The 24,626-nt window shown below is 42.1% G+C and overlaps 1 protein-coding gene across 2 annotated transcripts in view; it reads right to left on the bottom strand.

Moving 5' to 3' along the window:
* The window catches only part of oit3 (oncoprotein induced transcript 3), a 31,390-nt gene that overhangs the window by 5,030 nt on the left and 1,734 nt on the right, over positions 1 to 24,626 (bottom strand). The window contains exons 1-7 of one of the 2 annotated variants that reach the window (XM_073025382.1): positions 20,929 to 21,070; positions 17,864 to 18,241; positions 14,143 to 14,253; positions 9,444 to 9,566; positions 7,473 to 7,595; positions 4,066 to 4,226; positions 2,046 to 2,461 (exon numbers count right to left, since the gene is read on the bottom strand). In XM_073025382.1, the coding sequence (XP_072881483.1) occupies positions 2,046 to 2,461; positions 4,066 to 4,226; positions 7,473 to 7,595; positions 9,444 to 9,566; positions 14,143 to 14,253; positions 17,864 to 18,241; positions 20,929 to 20,992 (1,376 nt within the window). In that variant the 5' untranslated portion in view covers positions 20,993 to 21,070. Of the gene's footprint in view, positions 1 to 2,045; positions 2,462 to 4,065; positions 4,227 to 7,472; positions 7,596 to 9,443; positions 9,567 to 14,142; positions 14,254 to 17,863; positions 18,245 to 20,928; positions 21,071 to 24,626 lie in introns of those variants that run through there. The other variant, XM_073025383.1, reaches the window with a different exon arrangement.

Below are 24,626 nucleotides of genomic sequence, written 5' to 3'. Positions count from 1 at the left end.
CTGTTGATGCTCACTTTCCACTCCTGACCACAACTCAGTTGTGTCTCTTTCTACTGTTTCCATTGACACACCACTATTTCAACTGATCTTTTAAATGTAAGTTGTGCTTCAGTTAGGAACCACTTTTGGAATGCTTTTGTGTAAGATTTCCACAAACTAAATGATTTCTCAGAGCATCATTAGGCCCATTACTGAACTAACAATGGTTAGAACAATCTCTTCAGTTCAGCCACGTACACTGAAATGGACTTCCCCTTCCTTTTGATTCCGTTATGAAACCTAAGTGTTCTGCAGTCAACAGTGGTTTTGGTTCTAAATGTTCCTGTATTACTTCCATCATACCAGCAAATCTTATTACAGCTGATTTCATTGGAGCAGTCAAACTTCCAAGCAAACTAGCCTTTAAATCCAATGCAATCAGCAAAGTTGGCAATTGCTTTTCATTGGCTACTTTATTTGCTTTAAAGCACTGCTTAATTCGCTCAATATACATATTCCACTTATCTCTTGTGCAATTGAATGCATCTATCATTTGAATGTAGCCAGCCATTTCTGATTTCTCAAAATTTCTGATTATTATTATGACTCAGTACTCACTGTTTATGAACCCATGAATTTGTCCCTTTGCTGCCTTTGTTTTAACTCGACCAATTTTCTCCCCCTTTGAAGAAAATAATGTGCTGCGCTGCCTTTTCACAAAAACTCAGATGGTTTTTGCAGCGTTTTTAATACCTCAGTTATCTCACAGCACTTCAACAGGTATGTAGTCATCTTGAGTGCATTTAATACTTTCACATCACCACTTTTGTGTTTTGTAACTCCAAAACATTAAATTTAATCAAAATAAGAACAAAGGGCAGGGAATAACGTATCTTAGTATCATTTTTACTTTAAGCAAGATATGCACTTAAGATGTGGCGGAGTGATAGCATTATGCAATTCATGTACTTCACACATATAACCCACAATGAATTACGTACACAATAGCGAATGTTTGTTCAAACAAGATATATATATATATCTTCTATAGCTTCTATAGATGCTATCTATATGGAGCCTTACATGAGTTGTTGATTGGCCACTGTAAATTGCCCCTAGTGCATAGATGAGAGGTAGGATAGGATCTAGATGGGGTAGAGGGGTAGGGTCTAGGTGGGGTGGAGAGGATGGGGATCTTGGAATAATAAATTGGGTTAGGGTAGGATTAAAGTAAAATAGGTGCTTGTTGTTTGGCATGAACTTGAAGGGCTGAAAGGCCTGTTTCTCTCAATGACTCCTTCATAAATCAAATTATTTGATTTATGAGTTGGGATATCATTATGAAGTTGTATAACACATTGATGAGGTCTAATTTGGAGTATTGTTTGCAGTTCTGGTTACCACCAACAGAAAAGATATCAATAAGATTGAAGGAGTGCAGAGAAAATTTACAAGGATGTTGCCAGGACTTGAGAATCTGAGTTATAGGGAAAAGTTGAATAGATTAGGACTTTATTCCATCGAGCATAGAAGAATGAAGGGAACTTTGACAGAAGTATACAAAATTATGAGGGGTTCCGATAGGGTAAATGCAAGCAGTCTTTTTTCACTGAAGTTGTGTGAGACTAGACCTAGAGGTCATGGGTTAACCATATTTAAGGGGAAGCTGAGGGGAGAAATTCCTCATTCAGAGGATGCTGAGAGTGTGGAATGAACTGTCAGTGGAGGTGGTAGGTATAAGTTAGATTTCAAAATTTAAGAGAAGTTTGGATAAGTATATGGATGGGAGGGGTGTGGAGGGCTACGGTCCAGGTGAGGGAGAATAAGAGATTGGCATGAGCAGATGGGCAGAAAGCCTGTTCCCATGCTGTGGTACTCTCTGAAGAAAGTTTGCCATCCTAACCTTGTCAGGATTGTATGTGACCTCACACTGAAAAGCTCTCTGAAATGGCTTTGAAGGGAAGTTTGGGGATGGACAATGAATTAAAATACTGATCTTGCCAATGTTATACACAATCCACAAAACAAAATGTAAAATCTTGCACAGTGTCCAGATTGGTACTTACCCATCCTTTATGAGGTAGTACCTCATAATATCATCACTGCTGGGAGAGGGAGTAGCAAAGCAGTTCTCCACCAGAGCTTCAAGGCCATCCACATGCATGAGAGGTTCAATCCCAAAGTATAGGGAGTCTCGGAGTTTGAGAACAGGCGGGGTGTCTTTATAAATTTCATCGAAGTCCTTGGATTTAAAGATCTCCAGAGCGAAGGGGAAGAGCCCATGATTTCGGCCCGAAATCTGCAGCGGGGAGTTTGCAGGGTTGGGTACATATCCTTCAGACACCATATATTGGCGAGGGAACTCACAGGTGATGGGAATCACGAGCTTACTGGTCCGGATGATGATATCCCCATTACTGCCCGGTGTCTGCTTGGGAATTCCAGTCAGTGTGTTCCTAGCAATTATGTTATCATCCGCAACCTAGAGAGAGAGAGACAGGGCGAGGGAGGAGAGGGGTGGGGGAAGGGGAGTGGGGAGGGAGAGAGTTGGGGGTGGGGAAGGGGCAGGAGTGAGGGAGTGGGAGAGATACAAACAGAAAAATTAGTCAGTACTTTTAGAATTATAATAGCATGTAACAAGCCCATTCAGACCATCAAGTCAGTGCTAACCATCAAGCACCCATTTACATGAATGCAATACTAATTCCATTTTATTCTTCTCACACCCTTTCTAAGGTTCTGCCATTCACCATGTACATACCAGAACAATTTACAAGGGCCAGCTAATCTACCAGCCTGCATGCCTTTGCGATGTGGGAGGAAACAAGAGCACAGCACATAGGACAATAGACAATAGATGCAGAAGTAGACCATACGGCTCTTCGAGCCTGCACCGCCATTCTGAGATCATGGCTGATCATCTACTATCATATAACTTAGAACATAGGACATAGAACAGTACAGCACAAGAACAAGCCCTTTGCCCCACAATGTTGTGCTAAAGAGTAAATCAAAAAAACACCCAAAAACTAATCCTTCCTACCCACACAAAGTCCATATCCCTCCATCTTCCTCACATTCACGTGCCTGTCTAAATGTCTCTTAAAAGCTTCCAGTGTATTTGCCTCTACCACGATACCAGGCAGCACATTCCATGCATCCAGCATTCTCTGAGTAAAAAGCTTACCTCTCACATCCCCTTGGAACCTTTCATCTTCAATGCATGGTCTCTGGTACTAGACATTTCTACCCTGGGAGAAAGGATATTCCCTGTCTATCTATGCCTCTCATAAGCTTATCAACCTCTATCAGATCTCCTCTCAGCCTCCGACACTCCCAAAGAAAACAACCCAAGTTTGTCCAGTCTCTCATTAAAGCACATGCCCTCTAAGCCAGGCGGCATCCTGGGAAACCTCTTCTGCTCCCTCTCCAAAGCCTCAGCATCCTCCCTGGTCACTGGAGCTGTGAGACACCAATTCTACCAGCTGTGTCACTATTCCACCTTTCTCTGACTATGCACCCAGTCCAACTTACATAAAGGAAATGGTGCAATCTAAGTCGATCTCCCACATCAGTGCACATAGTGTGGGATTTGGAAGTTAATTTAGGATGGAATTGGTGGAGAAGTAAGTGGGACAAAGATTTAAATAGAAGTCAGCTTCCAGATTATTCCCAAACCATTCACATTAAAACCTATCAAATATTGGAAAATCTTGTTAAAGTGGATGTTTCCTATGGTGCATGAGTCTAGGACCAGAGGACACAGTCTCAGGAAACAAGGACATCCCTATACAAAAGAGATTTCTTTAGCCAGAGAGTGGTAAATCTGTGAAGTTCATTGTCACAGGTGGGTGTGGAGGCCAAGTCATTGGGTATATTTAAAGTGGAGGTTGATAGGTTCTTGATTAGTAGTGGCATCAAAGTTTATGATGAGAAGACAGGAGAATGGGGTTGAGAGAGATAACAAATTAGCCATAATGTAACAGTGGAGAGCAGACTCAATAGGTCAAATAGCCAAATTCAGCTCCTGAAATTTATGATCTAATGGTCCTACTCCTGCAATGTCGATTTATTTTACATTGTTACCTCAACAGCTGTGCCACAGCTTTTGAGATTGAAGTTAATGTTGAAGTGCGTCCCGTTGGAAAGTGCTTTGCACGATGCATTCAAGAGATACAGTTCCAAACCTCCAACCAGATCCTTGGGTACAGCCACTTCGATCGACTCTGACTTGCACTGTACAGGCACTAGCACAGAAAGAGACCACAAAGTGTAAAGTCACGGGATTAGAGTGTGGTGTGTGGTGTAGAACAACATTTTAAGCAGGGAGCATCTAAAACCCATTTCATTAGGTTGGCTTGATTCCAAGTAAGGCAAAGATTCTGCCTCTGAATGGATGTTTTAAATGGTTCAAACTGAAAAGAGAAGCTTGGTCCCCTCTAAGTGCAAGCGTTAGAAGCACCTGCCAGGTTTGAAGCCTGGTTTCAAATTACAGAAGAGATGAATGAGGGTTTCCTTTTTGGGATATATGGTTGGACACGATAGGGCAGAGAAACAGAAAGTATTCTCTATAGAACAGAGAGGACAAAATGGAAATTTGAAAGGGCTACTTAATTATTTAGATTTATTTTGTTTTAGGGATGATCCCAAATGCATCTATTCACCTGGTTTGAATCCAGGGTTTCTGAGTCTATGGTATTGGATATTTGCATGGGGGTCATGTTTCTCTCTCCCTCACGTTTTATGATCCGAGGCAATTTAAGGTCCCTGTTTAACAATGGAGGACTGTGACTCTCATTCCGTTGGATGGAATGGTCTCTTTCATTTAATGGAAACATGACATGGTCGTGTCATGGTTAGCACAATGCTTTACAATACAAGCGGCCCGGGTTCAGTTTCCGCTACAGTCTATGAAGGAGGTTGTACATTCTCCCTGTAACTGCGTGGGTTTCCTCCCACAGACCAAAGACATATCGATTGGTGGGTTAACTGGTCACTATAAATTGTCCCGTTATTAGGCTGGGGTTAAATGGGGGGTTGCTGGACAGCACAGGTTGATGAGCTGGAAGGGCCTGTTCCCTCTGCATCACAATAAATAAACAAGTGATGTGTCTCACATCATTATTATCCAGTTGTATTACGGGGTTAACTCCGCCATGGATGGTCCCAGGCCCCGCTGTGAAATCATGAAGGTTAGACATGGGGCTATCAACCCAACCCTTAAAAACCCAAACTACAGAAATGCCAAAGGAAGCTCCTGGGAGAGGAACGATCTTCGCCTAGATGACATAGGAGATTTGCTACACCTACGTACAACTTGGGTAGCAATCAGCATGACGCTATTACAGCTCAAGGTGTTTGGGAGTTCGGAGCTCAATTCCAGCACCATTCTGTGTGGAGTCTCTGTACATCCTCCCCATGGAATGCATGGGTTTCCTCCAGGTGCTCCGGTTTCCTCCCTCAGTCCAAAGGGGTACCAGGCAGGTTAATTGGTCGTTGTAAATGGTCCCGTGATTAGGTTAGGGTTGCTGGGGTGCCAGAGACTGACGGGCCGGAAGGGCCTCTGCACACTGTATCGCTAAATAAATAAAATAAATAAACTTGAAAGACTGGCGTAGGACAGAGGACTCTGGCGAGTTGCTGAGGCCACAGTAGGGATGATGGTCTTAAGAACAAGATATTATGAGATTATAGAGCCATACAGTAGGGAAACAGGCCCTTCGGCCCACTGAATCCATGTTGACCAGCTTGCAATCACTAGTAATCCTAATCCCTTACACTAGGCCCACTTTAGTCTCCCTACACTCCAACAAGGACGCCCACCTGGTTACAGGGAGAATGTACAACCTCCTTTATAGACTGTAGTGGTATTTGAACCTGGGTCACCTGTATCGCAGTAGCTGATTAACCTACAAAGCCACACATGTTTGAGGTACGTTAGGCCAACGGAGAAACCAGGGGAAACCCACATGGTCATAGAGAGACGATGCAAACTTCACACAGGGTCAGGAGTAAACCTGTTTCTCTGGAGCATTAAGGCAGCAGATGTACTAGCTGTGCCACTATATTATAAATACTATTTATAAAACAATATTTCATAAATACTGTTGCATATCATACACTCGCAACACATGAAATAGCTCCAAGGATGAGTTGGCCTCTCACCACATTGCTCAGGGGTGATGCATTATTGGAGGTATTACCATTCAGACAGGCCATTATAAAATTAAAAGCTCTTTTCTGGAAAGTGCTAGAGGGCTATTAAAACAAAAATAAATCATGAATCATGGCATCTTAAAAATGTCTTCCCCCAGGCTGTTAATCTGATGAACCATTCTAGTTAGGTTCCCCCTTCATTCCTCCATCTATTACCCCAGTCACTGCACTGTAAAAACTTTAAATCTCTTTACATAATATTACTTACAATGTTAATATATCTGGTTATTTATATATTTATACACCTTTTTCCATATCCATACTTCAACTTCTAACTTTACTTTTTATATAATTCTTAATTATTTCTAATTGTTTTTTGTTGCATGTCCACACCCTGAGCAACACACCACAGCAAATTCCCAAGAGATGTAAATCTATTCGGCAAATAAAGTTGTTCTTTGATATCAAAGCCCCTAACGTGATGAAAATATCCCCTCCCAGTATTTCAAAAGGAATTCTGTTTGGCTTTTGCCCAATATTATGAAGTGCTTTAGATTCCCTGACAAGATGAAAAGTTTGTCATAACTAAAGCATGGAGCCCAAGAGAAAGTAATTTGCCAGGTTACAGGGAAGGAGAAGAGTATGGGATGAAGTAGGTTGCTCTACTGGGAGTCACCATTGTCTCAATGGGTTGAATGATCTCTTCATGTACAAGGAAACTATTCGATGATTATTTTATTTATCAGTATCAGGAATGTTATAGTCTTTGAAAGAGGGAGTAACCTCCTGAAAATGGAACTTATCTCTTTCCTTTCTCCCATGGTTCACTGTCCTCTCCTATAAAATGTCATCTTCCCCAGCCCATTACCTTTTCCACCCACCACGCTTCACCTATCACCTTCTAGCTCGTCTTCCTTCCCCTGCCCCCCACCTTTTTCATCTTCCATCTTCCACCTTTCTTACTAGACCTGATGAAGCGTCTCGGCCCAAAACACCCACTGTTTATTCATGCTCATAGATGCCGCTTGGCCTGCTCAGATCCTCCAGCATTTTGTATGCGTCACTGGGACACAGAAGTTCTAAGAAACATCTGAGTCTGAAAGGTTTGGGTGTAAAGGAAAATTTTGCTAAGAATCCTCATCAGCCTTTCAGGTCAAATATCTTCAGCCCTGCCTGACAGGACAGAGATTCCGCAGCTTGAAAATTTAACCAGATGGAACAATCACAACACTCATACAGTTCTGAACACCTAAAATCAGAGTTCATAGCAAGATTACAGATTATCGGGCTCTTTCTGGTTAAAAACAAAATAATGTGAGGTGGGGGGGGGGGTTTACCTTGGCAGGTGTGATTGTCTTCTGATAAGATGAGTCCACGGGGACACTCACAGCGATACCCTTCCTCCATCGGCACACAGTTGTGGCTGCAGCCTCCATTATTGCTGTGGCAGCCGTCAATATCTGCAGATCAATAATAACATTGCACCGTAGAGAAATCAATGGAAAGAATCATCTGCTAGTTTACATTGAAGACGTACAACGCCTCTGCACATGTTTATCATCTCCAGGTCTTGTCTGTCATCTCAGTACTGCTCCCTCTCTGCAGAAAATTTCAATAAATCTCCAACCCTTTTATTACAACAAACGTTTAATGCAGGAAGACAACACAGTTTGGGCACTGTTATCGCCTCTCCAGAGGGTTACAACATGTGAGTAAAGGTTCATGGACATGAAGGATGTGCAACATACTGTTTCTGAAATTAGTTCTAAGGTTTGGGACAAAGTATAAAAAACTGGACAATGTTGGGTTGTTTTCGCTGGAGCAGCAGAAGGCTGAGGGGAGATCTGATAGAGGGGTATAAGATTATGAGAGGTGTAGATGGAGTAGAAAGACAGTATCATTTTCGCAGGGTTGAATTTACTGGAAGAGCTCAGCAAGTTAAGGTAGCATCTATGGAACGGCATGAATTTAAGGTGAGAGAGAGTAATTTTGAAGGAGAAGTAAGGGGCAAGTTTTTATTTTACAAACTTGGCGACCTTTTATTCAAAATTTTCATATGATCTAATTCTTTTTACTTTTTCAGTTAATCTTTTTTTACTTCTCCGCAAAGTTTTAGATTTGACCAGAAGAATTTTTCCTTTTTTTAAAATTGTATCCTCAAAATGGACTGCCCTGTCCCCCTTTTTTTGTTTTAGGTTAGCTTAGTGTTTTTCTCAATAACAGAAATTTTTGAGTCATTTCTTTCTATGAATTGTTAAGAGGAGATGTGTTTTTTTTTTCTTTATATTACCTTAATACTATATATGATTTTGACAGTGTATATTCCTTTCTTTGTTTGTACTATTATTGAAATACGTATTTGAGATAACTTCTCCTCTGGCTTGTATCTATCCTTATTCTTTTAAATCAATAAAAAAAATTGAAAATGAAAAATGAGCAAAGTGCAACCACCCAGATTGTGGTGGGGGTCTATAACTCACTGCCTCTAAGGCATGTGGAGGTGGAAACCCTGGTCACATTTGACTAGTACAGAGAAGTGCATCAAGGAGCAACAGTCTGCAGGGCTATAGATCAAGTGATAGAAGGAGCTCTCCTCCCTCCCCCCCCCCCCCCCCCTTGTCTGTATCACACATTTCCAATGACTCTAAGATCTAGACTGGCAATCCAGTGCAGTATTGGCAGGGGTTCCAGCTTGCACTAAAATGGGATCATCCAACCTGTCCTGCTCTGACGCAGAGCAAAGGGGTCCTGGACATTGCAAATCCCCTCAGTTAGCATTTCTCTAAAACAAATTGCCTGGCCATTATCAAATCGTTAATTAAATTTATTAAATTATGTACATTTATTATTAAAAAATGTACACTCAGTGGCTACTTTATTAGGTACTCCTGTTCATGGCAATTATCTGATCAGCCAATCATGTGGCAGCAGCTCAATGCATTAAAGCATGCAGACATGGTCAAGAGGTTTAGTTGTTGTTCAGACTAAACATCAGAATGGGGAGGAAATGTGATCTCAATGACTTTGAATGTGAAATGATTATTGGTGCCAGAGAAGATGGTTTGAGTATCTCAGAAACAGATGATCAAGTCGCATCTGTGAGAGGAAAGGAACTTCTGATGTCTCGACCCGAAGAAGTCAACAATTCCTTTCCTCGCACTGTTGCTGCTTGACCCATTGAGTTCTTCCAGCAGATTGTTTGTTGCTCTGAACGAGAAGTTAATGTTTCAGGGTTGGAGGCTCTTCAGTAAGAAACAATATTTTCTGTTATGACTCCCAAACCCTGGAGCTGGGGAGCTCTCACGCACCTTGACAGGCCGCTGCATTTTTGCTCAATGCTCTTCCAATCCCACACTCACAACGGAAGGAGCCTTGCAGGTTGATGCAATCTTCACTGCAACCTCCATTATTGACTGTACATTCATTGACATCTGCACAGGAAGGAGGAGGTAGAATTGAAGGTTACATAGAGTCCTAGAGCAATACAGTGTGGATGCATGTCCACTCAGCTCAACCTGGCCATGCTGAACCCATTACCCACCCAGCTGGTACCAATTTCCTGCATTCAGCCCTTATCCCACGAAGCCCCACCCCTCCATGTACCTATCTTAATGCTTCTGAAATGATATATTGTACCTACTCAGCTGATAAACTGGCAGCTTGTCCCATACACTCATCATCTTCGAAGTGAATAAGTTTCCCCTCAAGTTCCTTTTAAATCTTTCCCCTCTCACCCGAAATCTATGACCCCTGCTTTGGAACTCTCTGGGGAAGAGACTGTACCATTCACCCTATCTAAGCCTCTTCTAATTTGAAAAACTCCTTTAAGGTCAATCTTATTCTCCTGCATTCACGATTGGCCAACCTCTCCCCATAACACAGAGCCTTTAATCCTGGCAACATCCTCAAAAATTTCTTCTACACTCTTCCCAGTTTAACCATGTCTTTCCTCTAACAGGTGACCAAATCGCTACACAGTACAGTTTGTACACATTAGAGACTATTCAATGCACATTTCATATCTCATCAACCAATCATCAAAAATCATCATAACTGTGTTTATTTATTATTGCAAAGAATAGAGTTTTGGTAAGTTACAAACTAAAACAGGTACGGCTAGCCCAGGGGTTGAGACCAAAGATCAGTGGCCAAAGTCTGATGGTAAATCCAGAAGTTGAAGACTGATAGCTGAAGCCTGGAGGCTCGGAGACCTCTCCTGGAGTTAGAGGCCTGTCCTGGAGTTGGAGGCCTGTCTTAGATTTGGAGAGCTGTCCATGTTTTGTGGGTGGGTGGGAGGGAGGGATGTGGCTTGTTTTGCTGTTGTTTCGTTGCTTGTTGTGTTCTGTTTTGCTGTGCTTTGTGTTTTTCTGCTAAGCGTTATGTGCATGCTATGTTGGTGCCACAATATGTGATGACAGTTGTAGGCCTCTAGCACATCTCTAGGTGTGTAGCTTCTTAATGCAAACAACACATTTCACTGCATGTTTTGATATTACTGTTCCTCTCCATTCCCTGTGGCTTTGGAAGATCAGTCATGACTTTGGATGGCAAAGTAGGCCTGGAGCCAAATGGTCTGTTGGTGCTTTACTCTTTCTTTTTCCCAGAATGAAACCAGACAAGAATAAATCCACTGTCAGAGTACACATTATATAATAAATCCTGAAACAGAATGCTGGAGGAACTCAGTAGGCCAGGCAGCATCTATGGAAAAGAGTAAACTGTCAACATTTCGGGCCGAAACCATTCACCAGGACTGGTCTCAGCTTGAAACATTGATAATTTACCATATTCTTTTCCACCAATGCTGCCTGGCCTGCGCAGTTCCTCCAGCACTTTGGGTGCATTGCTTTGATTTCCAGCATCTGCCAATTTTCTCACGTTTGCTGGTTAATCAGTTGAGATTCCATTGGAAATATTCTTGCCATTGAAAGTTCAATCCTGAAATCTGGAGACAAATTCTGAGCTAATGTGGGATGGAGAGAGGACTTCAGAGAAAGAAAAATGGTTCTATCTGATACTCATGCCAAAATCTAAAGCAGGTTCTCAAACTATTCTGTCATGGGATCTTGCTCTTCTTTTAAGCACATACAGTACTGTGTACGTATGTGTGTGTGTGTGTATATATATATATATATATATATATACACACACACACACGCACATATGAGAGAGGGAGAGGGAGAAAGGGGGAGGGGAGGGGAAGGGGAGGGAGAGTGGGAGGGGGAGGGGTAGAGGGAGAGAGAGGGGGAGAGGGAGAGGGAAGAGGGGAGAGGGGGAGGGGGAGGGGTAGAGGGGAGGGGGAGAGGGGAGGGAGAGAGGGAGAGAGAGAGAGAGGGGGAGAGAGGGGGAGAGAGGGGGAGAGAGAGGGAGAGAGAGGGAGAGAGAGAGAGAGAGAGAGAGAGAGACCTAAGACTTTTGAACAGTACTACATTAGTCAGTGTAGAGCAGACAGTGAGTTTGTAAATGTGGTGGAAACACAAGATGTTGGGAATGGTGAGGGTGGAATGCCATGGGACTGGTGCAGGACAGGTGGCAGAGAAGGAGTGCCAGGGGCAGACTGTGGTGGGGGGGGGGGGTGGTGGCACAGTTGCAGAAAAACCCAACCCTGAGACACCAGGCAAGATTATCTGATCCCAACCCATTGGTTTATTGACCATTACCGAATCAATAAACTGATCTGTGATGCTTCCCACGCCCTCCCCCTCTCCCGTCCCCTTTACCCAACCATGATTCCCTTTCTCTGCTCCCTTTCTACTCTCAGTCCGTAAAAGAGACCCGCATCAGAATCAGGTTTATCATCACACACATCTATCATGAAATCTGTCTTTTTTTGTGGAAGCAGTACTGAACGATACATAGAATTACCACAGTGTTGTACCTCTCACTTCGACTGTTCATTGTCCTATCATTATCTCAGCACCAGAGCGTAATAACAGAATGCATTCAATCTCTAGGCACATCACAGGCCCAATATTATCATCTTCTAAACCTGTGAAACCACTCTTACTCAAACCATTCAACACTCTAATAAAGAATATCAGTGCCTGTACAACTGAACAAGACCATTTGACTCACCTAGCTCACTCCTGGTGAAATGACTTGAAATATTCGAGGGGTAATAGGGATAATAAATCAGCCATGATTGAGGGGTGGAGCAGACTTAATGGGCCGAACAGTTAATTCTGCACCTACGTCCTATGATCTTATAAGTTCTTGTGTGCGTGAATATTTGTATGACTGCAGGGAGCTCAAAAATGTTTTGCAGCTAATGAAATACCTTTAGCCTCTGTTTAATGCAGCGTCTAATATGTGCACAGGAATATCCCCACCATCAGCTCAGATGGATTTTATGACAAAACTAGATAATCACAGGAGGCAGAAAGAAATAATACCATACATAGTTTGGTTTAGATGAGGCGGGGAGGAGGAAGACTCATGAAGAGATTTAAGGCCAGTGTGGGAAATCATGCTGCTCTCTTGTACAGACCATCCAAACAAACCCCCATAAGATTCAAAGATTCAAAGTACACTTATTATCAAAATATGCGTGCAATATACAGCCCTGAGATTTGACAGCCACAAAACAAAGAAGCACCATGTAACCCGTTCTATAGAAAACATTAAAGATCCAATGCACAAGAAATACCTAAATCGTGCAAATGGCAAAAAGCAAGTGGATAGCACACAGAATATTAAACATCAAACTGCAAAGTACTTGAAACAATCTAGGATAATATTATTACATTCAAGAGCCTGACATATTTTATACATCTTCCTTCCTATGAACAGCCGAACTAGCTTCCTCTCTCTTTCTACTTTTAGTGTTTCTTTGTGTTTTTGATGCTAATATCACAATACTGTAGAGGTACTGTTGCCATATTGAGTAACTTCTGTGCATTAGACAAAACTGACTTAAGGACCTGTGTAAAATCTGAACTATTCTTTAACTGGGATGCCCTGTTATGAATTGCCCACCCTCAACATCAGCACCTTCAGAAACTCACCAAGAATTGTTTTTATGAAGTTTTAAAACCAATAGTCAAGCAATTTTCTGAAGTTTTTTAAGTAATGACCCCACCTGTAGATAAATTCATACCAGGATCAATGAGCATTTTAAGATTATTCTCACATTTCCCTCCTTTTTAATTTCTCTTGGATCCTGGTGCTTTTGCAATTCAGAGGTTCGGATGTCAAAAATGAGGCATGAAGCAGCCAGCTTATTACGTGTTATAGGAAGTTCAAAGTAAATTTATTATAGAAGTACATACAGTATGTCCCGTTTGGTGGTGCATTAATATCAGTGCCGGACTCTGGAGTGAAGGTTCCCGGGTTCTAATCCAAGTCTGGTTGAGCGTTGAGCTAGCAACTCGGCTTCATAAAAACAAGAATAGCTTGCTACAGAAACACCACCAAAAGACGGTGCCCTGATAACTCCACTCCCGAGTTAAGGGCTATTCTTACATACGGTATCTGTCACCATATACAACCCATAGATTCATTTTCCTGAGGGCATACTCAATATATCTATAGAATAATAACCGTAACAGAATAAAGAAAGACCACACCAACTTGGGCGTTCAAACAGTGTGCAAAAGGCAGCAAACTGTGCAAATACAAGAAAGAACAATAATAATCATAAAGTAGCAATAATTGAGATTTTGCTGAGATGAAGAGTGCCTGTAACAAGTGAGTCCACTGGTTGTGGAAACAAAGAAAGAAGGATAAATGAAGAAAGAAGACAAAGGTTAGAGAAATTGTGGTCATCTGATCCTCAGACTAGAGGTAACAATGTCCCAGTGATAAAACAGCCAGATTCAAGTGGTGAGACATCTGTTGGAGAAAAAATGAGAAGCTTCTAGAAAATACAGAATCAGCTATACCACGATTATTAGATATATTACTGAACAATTACACATATATAGCTGACTATATAAATTCTAAGTATAGGGAAGTTAAACTACAAGGAAAAAAAAACCCAATTCTACGCCCAAATCCATCAATCGTTACCTAGGCAAGTTTGGCCGTCTGGTCCGAGGATAGTGCCTGGTGTGCACTGACATTCACTCTCACCTACACAGTGTCCCACACAATCCACATGATCACATATATCATAGAAATCTGCAAAAGAGAAAGGACACGGTCAGTTTGAGGTAAAGCGTGTAAAAGGACCACGTGCTTAGTGCGGGAAGTGATTGGTTGAGCTACAGCACTGTCAGTGGAAGGTCATGAAAAGTTGGCGGGAATAGGTCCCGGAGACCAGCACAACGAAACAAAAGAGTTTGGCCCAAGTGGCCTGAGTTGTCAAACGTGTTCTGGGCAACCTTAAAGCAGGAGGAGGGTTATGAAGGATGAGAGGGGGCTCAGCTGGAGCACAGATACAGCACGGGCCTTTTGGGCCAAATTGCCTCTTTTTAGTATCAGGCTCTACAAACTCATGAATATTACGGGTTTATGAGGGTATTTAAGAGTTTAGCCCCTACGTTCCCCTGACTGAAAATAATCCACTGCTACATTGTCATAACTATTAGCAGTTTACCCATCTCCACAACCCTCTTTCTCTCTTCTCATTCAATGGTCCAGGGAGAGAAACTATCAGCCAAAGTTCCTGCTGGAAATGTGGGCATGGAGTTGGTTTAGCTGCGTCAATAGGAGGTCATGGCAAGTGACATTTAACAGCAGTGCCGCCCGTGTTGTCACCCACAATTATCGAGGCATTAGTATGGAATAAATGTGAGGAAACATCATAAAAGCAGGAATTTTGTGGGAAAATGAGCGGGGAAGGGTTCTTGTAAGAAGACAAGAACCAAAGAAAATAGGAACAGGAGTCAGCCGCTCACCTTCTTAAAGCAGCTCTGTCATTCAATATGATAATTGCTGTTCTGTTCTGGGCAGTGAGACAATGGTCAGTCCTCCTCTGACCATTTTGTTCTGCTTCAGAGTCCATTGAGATGGTGACTAGAATTGGAGGCCCGATGCCTGTGAGTCTGGGACCCTGAGCCAGAGGGTGAGGGTTAGAGGCCCAGCGTTTGCAGGTTTGAGAATCTGGGGGTAAGGACTGGAGGCCTGGAAGTGGCCTATCCTGGGGCTGGAGGCCTGTGTGTGTGAGGGGGGTGAGAGGATGGCACAGGGGCTTGTTTTGCTGCTGTTGTCTCGTGTTGTTCTGTTGAACATTCTGCACATTATGTTGACGCCAGGATGTGTGATAAAACTTGTGTTGGTTGCTAACATGAATGGCACGTTTCACTGTATTTTTTGATGTACAGGTGATAAGTAAATCTGAATCTGAATTAAGAGGAACATCATTGATTAGTGATTGGTTTGCACCAGGGATCAAGGGTGAGGGGTGAAAGGTTCCTCTCTTCTGTCCTGCCTGAATTCCAATTGCACGATGGCAACACAACGCAGTCAGACCCAGTGCAACTCTGGAAATGTTACTGAGGTGGTTATAAGGAGACGGTGTCTAGGCCATGGGTGTTTTCACTGGAACTAAAATGATGAGAGACTTCCTCAGAGAGGATCAATTTCCATCATTAGGATCTGGTTTATTACCACTGACACATGTCGTTAAACTTGTTGTTTTGCAGCAGCAGTACAGTGCAAGACAATAAAGTTACAATAGCAACACACACAAAATGCCAGGCAGCATCTATAGGGAGAAGCACTGTCGACGTTTCGTCACGAAGGGTCTCAGCCCGAAACGTCGACAGTGCTTCTCCCTATAGATGCTGCCTGGCCTGCTGCGTTCCACCAGCATTTTGTGTGTGTTGCTTGAATTTCCAGAACCTGCAGATTTCCTCGTGTTTGAAAGTCACAATAGATTGCAGTAAGAATATATAAAATAGAAATGGTGTACAACGGGAGCAAAATAGTGAGGTGGTGTTCATGGGTTCAGAAAGACAGCTAATTTATGGTATGAAAATTACAGGAAAGCATTATTTCACTGAGAGTTCAGGGTCTGGAGCTCTCTGAAAGCATTAGAAAATCCATAATCTGCAGGATGTCCACGGGACTGAGAGCTGGGAGATGGGTGTTATCAGCCACGGACAGTTGGATTCTTTCCCTCCCATTTATTTCTCCAACTCAGTGAAAGAGTCTGGGTGCGGAGGGCAGAAAGGTCAAACTGAGCCTGGAGACCAGCAAAGGCTGGTGGCTAGACGGAACGAAGCAGTGATCAAAGGATCAACCGGGAGAGCTGGCATCTGTAGCTTCATCAAATATAGAACAGTACAGTACAGGAACAAATCCTTCGGCTCAAAATTTCCATGCCAAACAATACTTAAAATTAAACTAAACTTCTCCTTATAAGATAGAACATGGAATAGTAGAGCACAGTACAGGCCCTTTGGCCCAGAATGTTGTACTGCCCTCTAAACCCATTCCAAGATCATTCTAACCCTTCACTCCCCACATAGCCCTTAACATTTCTTTCATCAATGTGCATACTAATGTCCCTCAATGCGTCTACCTCTACCAACACCCCTGGCAGTGTGTTCTATGCTCCCACCAGTCCCTGTGTAAAGAACATTCCTCTGACATCCCTCCCCCATACTTCCCTCCAATCACCGTAAAATTATGTATGCCCTCTTTATTAGCCATTTCTGTGTTGGGAAAATGCTGCTGGAGTCCACTCTATCTCAGATCCAGATTCACTTATTTATCACATGTACATTGAAGACTACAGTTTGCATTAACAACACAACCTAAACCCACAGGTGTCACTTCACTTTCTGACGCCAACATAGCATGTCCACAATGTTCAGCAGAACAACACAAAAGTATAACAGCAAAGCAAGCCTCTTTCCTCCCTCCCACCCACCCACCTAATCTTTTCCTCATATCATCTTATAAACCTCTAACAAGTCAAACCAAATTTATTCCTGCAATTAATCCCTATACCCCATATTTCTTTGAATTGTAAACACCACCATCACATTTGCTTTCACCACCACCCCTAGCAGTCTGTCCAACATTCACCACTCACTGTGTAAAGAAACCTTCCCCCCCACATCTCCTTTCAACTTCCTCCCTCTCATCTGAAGTGCTTGCCCTTTACTATTCGATCAATCTCCCCTGAGAGTGAGATTATGGCTGTCTACACTAACGGAATCGTACATAATTTTGTAACCTTCTATCAAGTCTCCCCTCAGCCTCTCCATAGAAAACAACTCAAGTGTGTCTGAACTCTCCTTAAAGCTAATCAGCCATCAACTTTATTCACCAGATATCTCTGCATGAATTAGGAATTTGCTGTGGTGTGGTGGTCAAGGTGTAACGTGCAACAAAAACAGTAACATTCAACACATATAAGGAGTAAGAGATTATACAAAAATGCACTTAGAGGTTAAAGTACAGATGTAATAAAATACGTATAAGTTTTTAAAGCAGGATTACAAAAACTGGTTTAATGTTTCTACAATGCAATGCACTGACGGGATAACTGGAATGGTTGATCAGATTAACTGTCGGGTTTAGAAACTTTTAAGAAAATGTAAAGTTTGTATTTTAATTGCCCTAGAGTCTCTTTTTGGAAGGTTGCAGGGTGGGTGGAGTTATAGTCTCTAATCCAGGCAGCGTCTGGTAAATTTTCTCTATATCCCTCTAAAGCCTCCAACATCCTTCTAGCAATGGGGGCAATCAGAACAGCTCACAATATTCTAAATGCAGCCAACCAAAGCTTTATGTAGCTTCGCGAGGTTTCGCAGGAGACATGAGGGAGTTCAGTACTTACGTCCACAGTACACGTGGAAGCAGACGGTGGGCTTTGGCAGCCGGTAGACGTAGTATCCTCTTGGGCAAGCCTTCACGTCCACGGTGGTGCTCCACAGGCAGCAGTTGTCGTTGAAGCTGGCACAAGCCTGCACTGACACAATGCCATCGGACGGGGCAGGGTGGCTGCCGTTCAGCCAGACGGGAGCGTGAGTGCCACAGAGGTTCTCCCGGATGCAGAAGTTGGGCATGGCGTCGCCTGCCATGCCGGTGAAGCGGTACCATTCCCCGTCCATGTGGCTGTCGCACATGGGCGTGCCGTGGGAGACGTTGATGTGATGCTCTGTGTTTCTCCAGGGCTCGTTCAAGCTGATGTACGCTGAGCAAGGGTCCAACATGGCTGCTGGAGAATCAAAGTCAGTCCGTGCACTCAGTAGGCACAGTAGCAATTAATTGTAGCCCCAAAATGAACTACACAGGCATTCAGACTCTCTCTGCAATTTTTGTACTGGAGTCAAAATTGAGCAGGAGAAGAGGCACTGAGCAACAGGATAACAGGGATGGGAGGGCTATGGAGGGCTATGGCCCAGTGGCCGGTCGATAGAATTAGGCAGCATAGTAGTTCGGCATGGACTAGATGGGCCAAAGGGATTGTTACTGTGCTGTAGTGTTCTATGACTCTTAAGAGAAACAGACAGGGACAGAACAGAACATTTGTTGGTCTGATGAGCAGATGCTTGAGAAAGGGGAAGGAGAGACTGGGAGGCAGAGAGAGTGGGGATTGAAAGTCCATGAACGACAAAGAAAAGTGTGCAATAAAAAGCTGGACAGAGTCCAAAGGGTTAACTGTGTGCCATCCAGTGCAATGTCTTATATAGAAAAGCTCCACACGTAATAAGGATGTGTTTCAGAGCATAGAAATATTGTTTAACTACCCTATGGAGAAGTATCGAACATGACTCATCCTGTTGTCCAGTTGTGCATTAAGGTTGAAGGTTTGAACTGGGCGTTAAAGAAAGGCATGCATCTCAGGCAGAGCTTTTAATCTCGAAGGGAATTCCTGAAGAAAATTACTTCCCTTCATGTCAATTCAGTAACATATTTTCATACAACAATGCCCATCAGACAGCCACAAGTTGATGTATCTGTTATTCAGTTTTGGTTGTACAGGATGACAGCAACAATTGCCAAAGTAATCAGATATACCTGGTCTTCATGAAACATCTTTAGGAATCTTTTACAGTACATCCACCTACAAAGGTATAAATTCAAAATCTCAAGCAAAGAGCAAACTCAAGTGATTCTGCAGATGCTGGAAATCCAGAGCAATACACACAAAATACTGGAGGGATTCAGCAAGTCAGGCAGCATCTAGGGAAGGAAACAAATAGTTGATGTTTCATTCCGAGATCTTCAAGTCTTGGCCCAAATTGTTGACTGTTAATTCCCCTCCTTAAATGTTACCTGACCTGCTGAGTTCTTCCAGCATTTTGTGTGTGTTGTTCAAGCAAATGGTGGCTCTAATGATAAAGAATTCTCTCAGTATTAAACTGTAGTGTTACTGGATAATATCCTTATTCTAGGAATGGGATTTGAACTCACAGTTATCTGATCAAGAAGTGAAAGAGGGAAGCCAGAACTGCCTATCTGAGAATCAATGAGTAAGGTTTACTTTTCAACACCTGGTTAACTCTCTGCAGTTGTTCACCAACCCAAGGGAACATTGAGTCCAATGTTGTTGCTATATCATAACAAAGAAAGTGTTTTCAAATTTCTCAACAATTTCACAGAGCAAAACATGGGGAAGTTATCACTGAACATGCTAACGGTCCGTTATTAAAGCAGCATTGATTATAACACATTGGTGAGGATAAAGCAATGAGCAAGAACTATCTACAAAGCTAAGTGGAGCTCCGAGGAAAGATGTTTCTGAGAAAAGTATTTAAGACCTTGAGCTTTATACACAATGTGCTGGAGGAGCTCAATCGGTCAGGCAGCGCCAATGGATGGGAACAGTCAGTCGACATTTTGGGCAGAAACTCTTCATCCAGTCTATGTTGACACTTTATTCCCATGCATAGGTGCTGCCTGATCTGCTGAACTCTTCCAGCACGTTGTGTGTATTGCCCTAGATTACCAGTGTCTGCAGTACCTCTTGTGTCTAAGATATCCAACTTGATTGGAGGTGGATGGAGAGTGAGAGGAACTTCGATAAGATTATAAATTATTAGATCAGGATCACAAGACATCAATAAAAATTAAAACTAATGAGGAATAGATAGAGGGTAGAATTACTTATTCTAAGAAACTTTGGGAATATTGTAAAATTAACCAAGATTTGTATATCTACAGCACAATAAATATTCCAATAACGAACAAAGCCAATGTGATACCTGAAATAGAGGTTTAAACGATTTGAAATGGAAACCAATGCAGTAAATATCAATGCAAAGAACTCTATTGCCAGTGATACATCATTACAATCCCACTATTATTAATACAGCTTGTCAATAAATTATCTTTAATTGACTGAGGAGTAAATATTGACCAGAATACCAAGAAAACTCCTCGAAACATCAGCAGTTTGTTTAAGATTAACTTTGCTGTTCAACAATAGAGCACTTCCTCAGCACTGGTGCAATGGAAGCCGATGTTTTTGTGTTCCAGTTTCAGATAGAAGCTGCGAGCTTCCATCTTCAAAGGGAAGATTGCTAGCCAATTTATCATTGAGGTAACACTGTCTGTGTTTTTCCAATACATGTGTCCAGAGGGCCAGAAATGTCCTCCCCATTCAGTTGCCTGTAGAGCAGTAGGTCAGAATGAATGGGGAGCAGTTCAGATCGATACCAATCCTTCCCTCAGAGGCATTTCACATTAACAAAAACCTTTATCTATTCATGGAAAGAAAACAGGAACCCAAGATACAGAACTTAGTACAATTTAGAGTCATTACATTCTCAGATGGAAAGATCTTTCCTGGAAGTGTTCATTCATCCTTAAGTTTTGTGGAACTATCTTAGATCCCTATTGTACTGAAGATTCTGGTTAAAATGGACACTGGCAAAATTGTTTTTCCCACTGACTTACCTAATGAAAATGAGGTTTGAAGCATAGTGGAGAGAGTTAAACCCAGCAGAAACAGGGACAACATTGTTCTTGGTTCTATCGCAGAGTTAACGCAAGTTTTTCCTTCAGCTTCCTAAGTGTCTGGTTGTTCCACATTCTCTCTGGGTGGTTTTATCTCTCGGGTAGATTCTTTATCTGGCTTCAGGAAAGGGGGACTGGATGTGAGGCTTCAGCCTTGACCTGGGTTGCTGACGGAGATGAGGGGCCAATGAGCCTGTTCTGATAGGGGAGCTATTTTCACTCATCCTCCTATTGTTTTCAGGATTTTGTTGCTCTTAAATCACCAGCTATCTCAGCCCGCAGAGGACATGATAGCAGGCCTCAACCATGCCCTCATTCCTGTTTCTCAACTGACACATGGTCAACACACTTCCTGTCCTTTTCAAATAAAACGGAATGTTTTGCAGAAAACATTGTGATACCTTAATGTGTCCAGGCAGCATTTTGTTCCGTTTTCGTACAGGTTGTGACCTGCCAAACATGGATAAGACCAACTGCAATTGGAAGGGTTGTTGTTTCTGAAAATTATCTTCAATTCCCTTTCAAAGTTATTTTTCACTTTATCATACTTCGCTATTACAATTAACAATGATACGCTGTGGACACAAAATAACATGAAACGTTACAGCAAAATATCACTTCCTACCAAAAGAAACTTTTGGAATAACATGAAATCAGTAAAATGCACATTTATATATTGTATTTCACATGCCTTTCAGGACTTCTCTAAGAATTTACAGCTTTAAGCAAAGCTTTAAACATGGAAGGTACTGAAAAGATAGATGTTCATTAAATAAGGTAGTGTGACCCACAAAACTGCTGGTCACCGTGGGCCAGGTTCAATCCTAACTTCTGGTGCTGTCTGGGCAGAGGTCTCCCCAAGATACGACAGCTTCCTCCCCACATCCCAAACACATACTGCTCAGTGTGTTTAGTTAGTCACTGTATAGTCCCCCCTGGGATGGATCGAGACTTGATGGTGAGAAAAGGTTGAATATAGTGAACTAAATGGGGGAGTGGGGGAAGGGATTAATTGCTCTCAGGACAGATATAGACATGTTTGATGGACCAAATGGCCTCATTTTCTGTATATAAGAAAATAACAACATTCACAACCCTGGGTGCTAGTAACATAATTTCCATCAGACATTAGACACAGGAGTAGAATTAGTTCATTCAGCCCATCGAGTCTGCTCTGCAAATTAATTAAATTATTTTCCAAACAAATTCAAATCATCTTCAGCATCCAAGACTCAGAATTAATTTTATCTGTCCTTTTAGCAAATGTGGCCATGATTGCGTTTAGATATGTGTATGATTAACTGCTAGTCACAGTGGAAGTTGAATTGTACCACTCACTGCTTGAGGAGGTGTTTTCTTACTTCCCTTCTGAGCAGCAGGGCTCAGACTGAAAGGAGTTGCACCATTGCCCTGGAGTATCACACAGCAGTGCTCCATCTTGCCCTGAGTGTTGGTCACTTTTATTTCACGAACAGATCCTTGGTGCATTTCTACACAACTATAGAATCTAAAGTTCAAGGTAAGTTTATTATCAAAGTCTGTATATGTCACAATAGTGGGCTGGAGATACGTCTCTTCCAAAGAAGATTTAAGGCACTCCTTCCCTCTGCTAGCCTGTTGGTCACCTGATCAGGGTGAAGCCAAGGGAGCAGCTGGTGCATATCACAAGTCCTGGTTATACATCTACTGATGCCAGGCAGCCAATCCCTGAAGAGTATTGATAATGACTGGGGTCACCCATCTTGTAAAAACACTGCCCAGAGGGCAGCAATGGGAAACCACTTCTGTAGAAAAATCTTTACATACCATTTACTTATTTTTGCAATTGATAGTAATTTTATGTCTGCAGTGTACTGCTGCCCAAAAAAAAATCACATCCTGTAAGTCGGTGATGATAAGTCGGATTCTGAAACTCTTGGTAGAGCAGACACCAACAGTGCAAAGAAAAACAGAGCCAATGTTCCCAGTCAAAGACCCATCATTTCCAAATTTACTACTTTTCTGCCCAACTAGCTGAATGGTTCCAGATATTTGGTTTTATTTCCAGTTTCCAGCATCTGCCTTTTTCCCCCCGATTTTTCATTCTCAAGGACACGTTTAGTGAAATGCGAACCCGGAAGAATCCCATTGTGAAACAAGGAAGAAAACAGAGCTCCGGAAACAGCATTGAAGCCTTTAAAATGATGGGAATGCTGCATAAATCAGAGGCTGTTGAACTGAATGCCAATCTGGACATGCATTGAATGTTAGTTAACAACAAAAGTTCTTTCCTTAATAAGCAAAATCCAATCAATACCTAACTTCTGTTGCAGAGATTTCAGACACATTACATATGCACTATGGACATTTTCAGTCTTATCGTTTTTTGTATTCTGCGTTTTCACCCACCCATTTTTTTTGGTGTGGGGGAAGAGGAATTTGGGGTTGATGTTCTTGTGACATTTTGTGTGGGGGCAGGAGGATCTAGGGGTGTCGACGTTTTTGCTGCATTTTTGTTAGCTTCTTTGTGCAGAGAGAGGGGTATTTGGGGGCTAATATTCTTGTTGCACTTCATGTGGGGGGTGTTCGGGGGTTGATGATCATATTGCCATTCTTTATGTGCGGGGGGGGGTGCGATAGGTGGGTTTGCTGTTTCTCTCTGAACTGACACCCATGGTTTTATTTGTTTCGTGGCTATCTGGAGAAGAAGAATCTCAGAGTTGTATACTGCATACATACACAGATAATAAATGAACCTTTTGAACATCACCCTGTACTTTTGATTAATAAGACATCAAGATGAAACCCAGTTTACCTTGTTGGAAAAGATTCCATGGCACCATTTTGAAGAACAGGGGAGATTACTCCCATTGCATTGGCTAATATTTATCTATCAACATCACACTAGCAGATTTCCTGTCCATTGTAAATCCTGATTGTGGCTGCCACAGCTCCTGCTTTACAGGAGTGACAGCACTTTAATGACTTCATCAGCAGTACTGTCTTTGCAGTAACCTAAGGTTGTGAAAAACTCTCAAAGAATGTGAAAAAGCTTTCAGTTTGTTAATAAATCATAAAGTGCACAGTAATGAGACACAGCAACTGGAGACGGGTAATGCAGGAATGTTATATGGTAGCTCAGTAAAACTCAGAGAATTCACTGCCTATTTAGAAATCCTGATGGCTAACTTGGTGACATTGCATGCATTCCTTTGAAATTCACAAGGGTCTCAATTCTCAAATTCCCTTTAAACTTTGCCAGTTAATATGTATATAATACATATTAAAAATCATTAAAAGAGTGTTGGGCTATTAATAGATTTAAGACAATAATGTCTAACATTAAAAAACATGCACTAAAAGAGGGTTGGTTTATTAATAGGATTAATATTTACAAGTCCAAAAAAAAACAATTCAGCGCTAAAGTTCTGCCCATGCTGAATTATCCTAGATGTAACACATCTGTAGTGTTCAGTTTTAGAAGAAATGAGAACTTATGTTTGTGAACATTGTATTCAAGATTAAGGAGGCTTAGTGTATCCAGAGTTTATAAATCACAGTGGCAGAAGATTGCTTCAGATATTAGAAAGCACATTCTTACAGAGGGTCAAATTACAAGTGTGCGGTGAATATAGACTTCCTACCATTTGGAAAGGGAG

Source organism: Hemitrygon akajei, chromosome 21, assembly GCF_048418815.1.
Source record: "Hemitrygon akajei chromosome 21, sHemAka1.3, whole genome shotgun sequence".
NCBI lineage: Eukaryota > Metazoa > Chordata > Chondrichthyes > Myliobatiformes > Dasyatidae > Hemitrygon > Hemitrygon akajei.
Note: the sequence above shows the minus strand (reverse complement) of the source record. Positions and strands in the feature narration are given on the sequence as shown.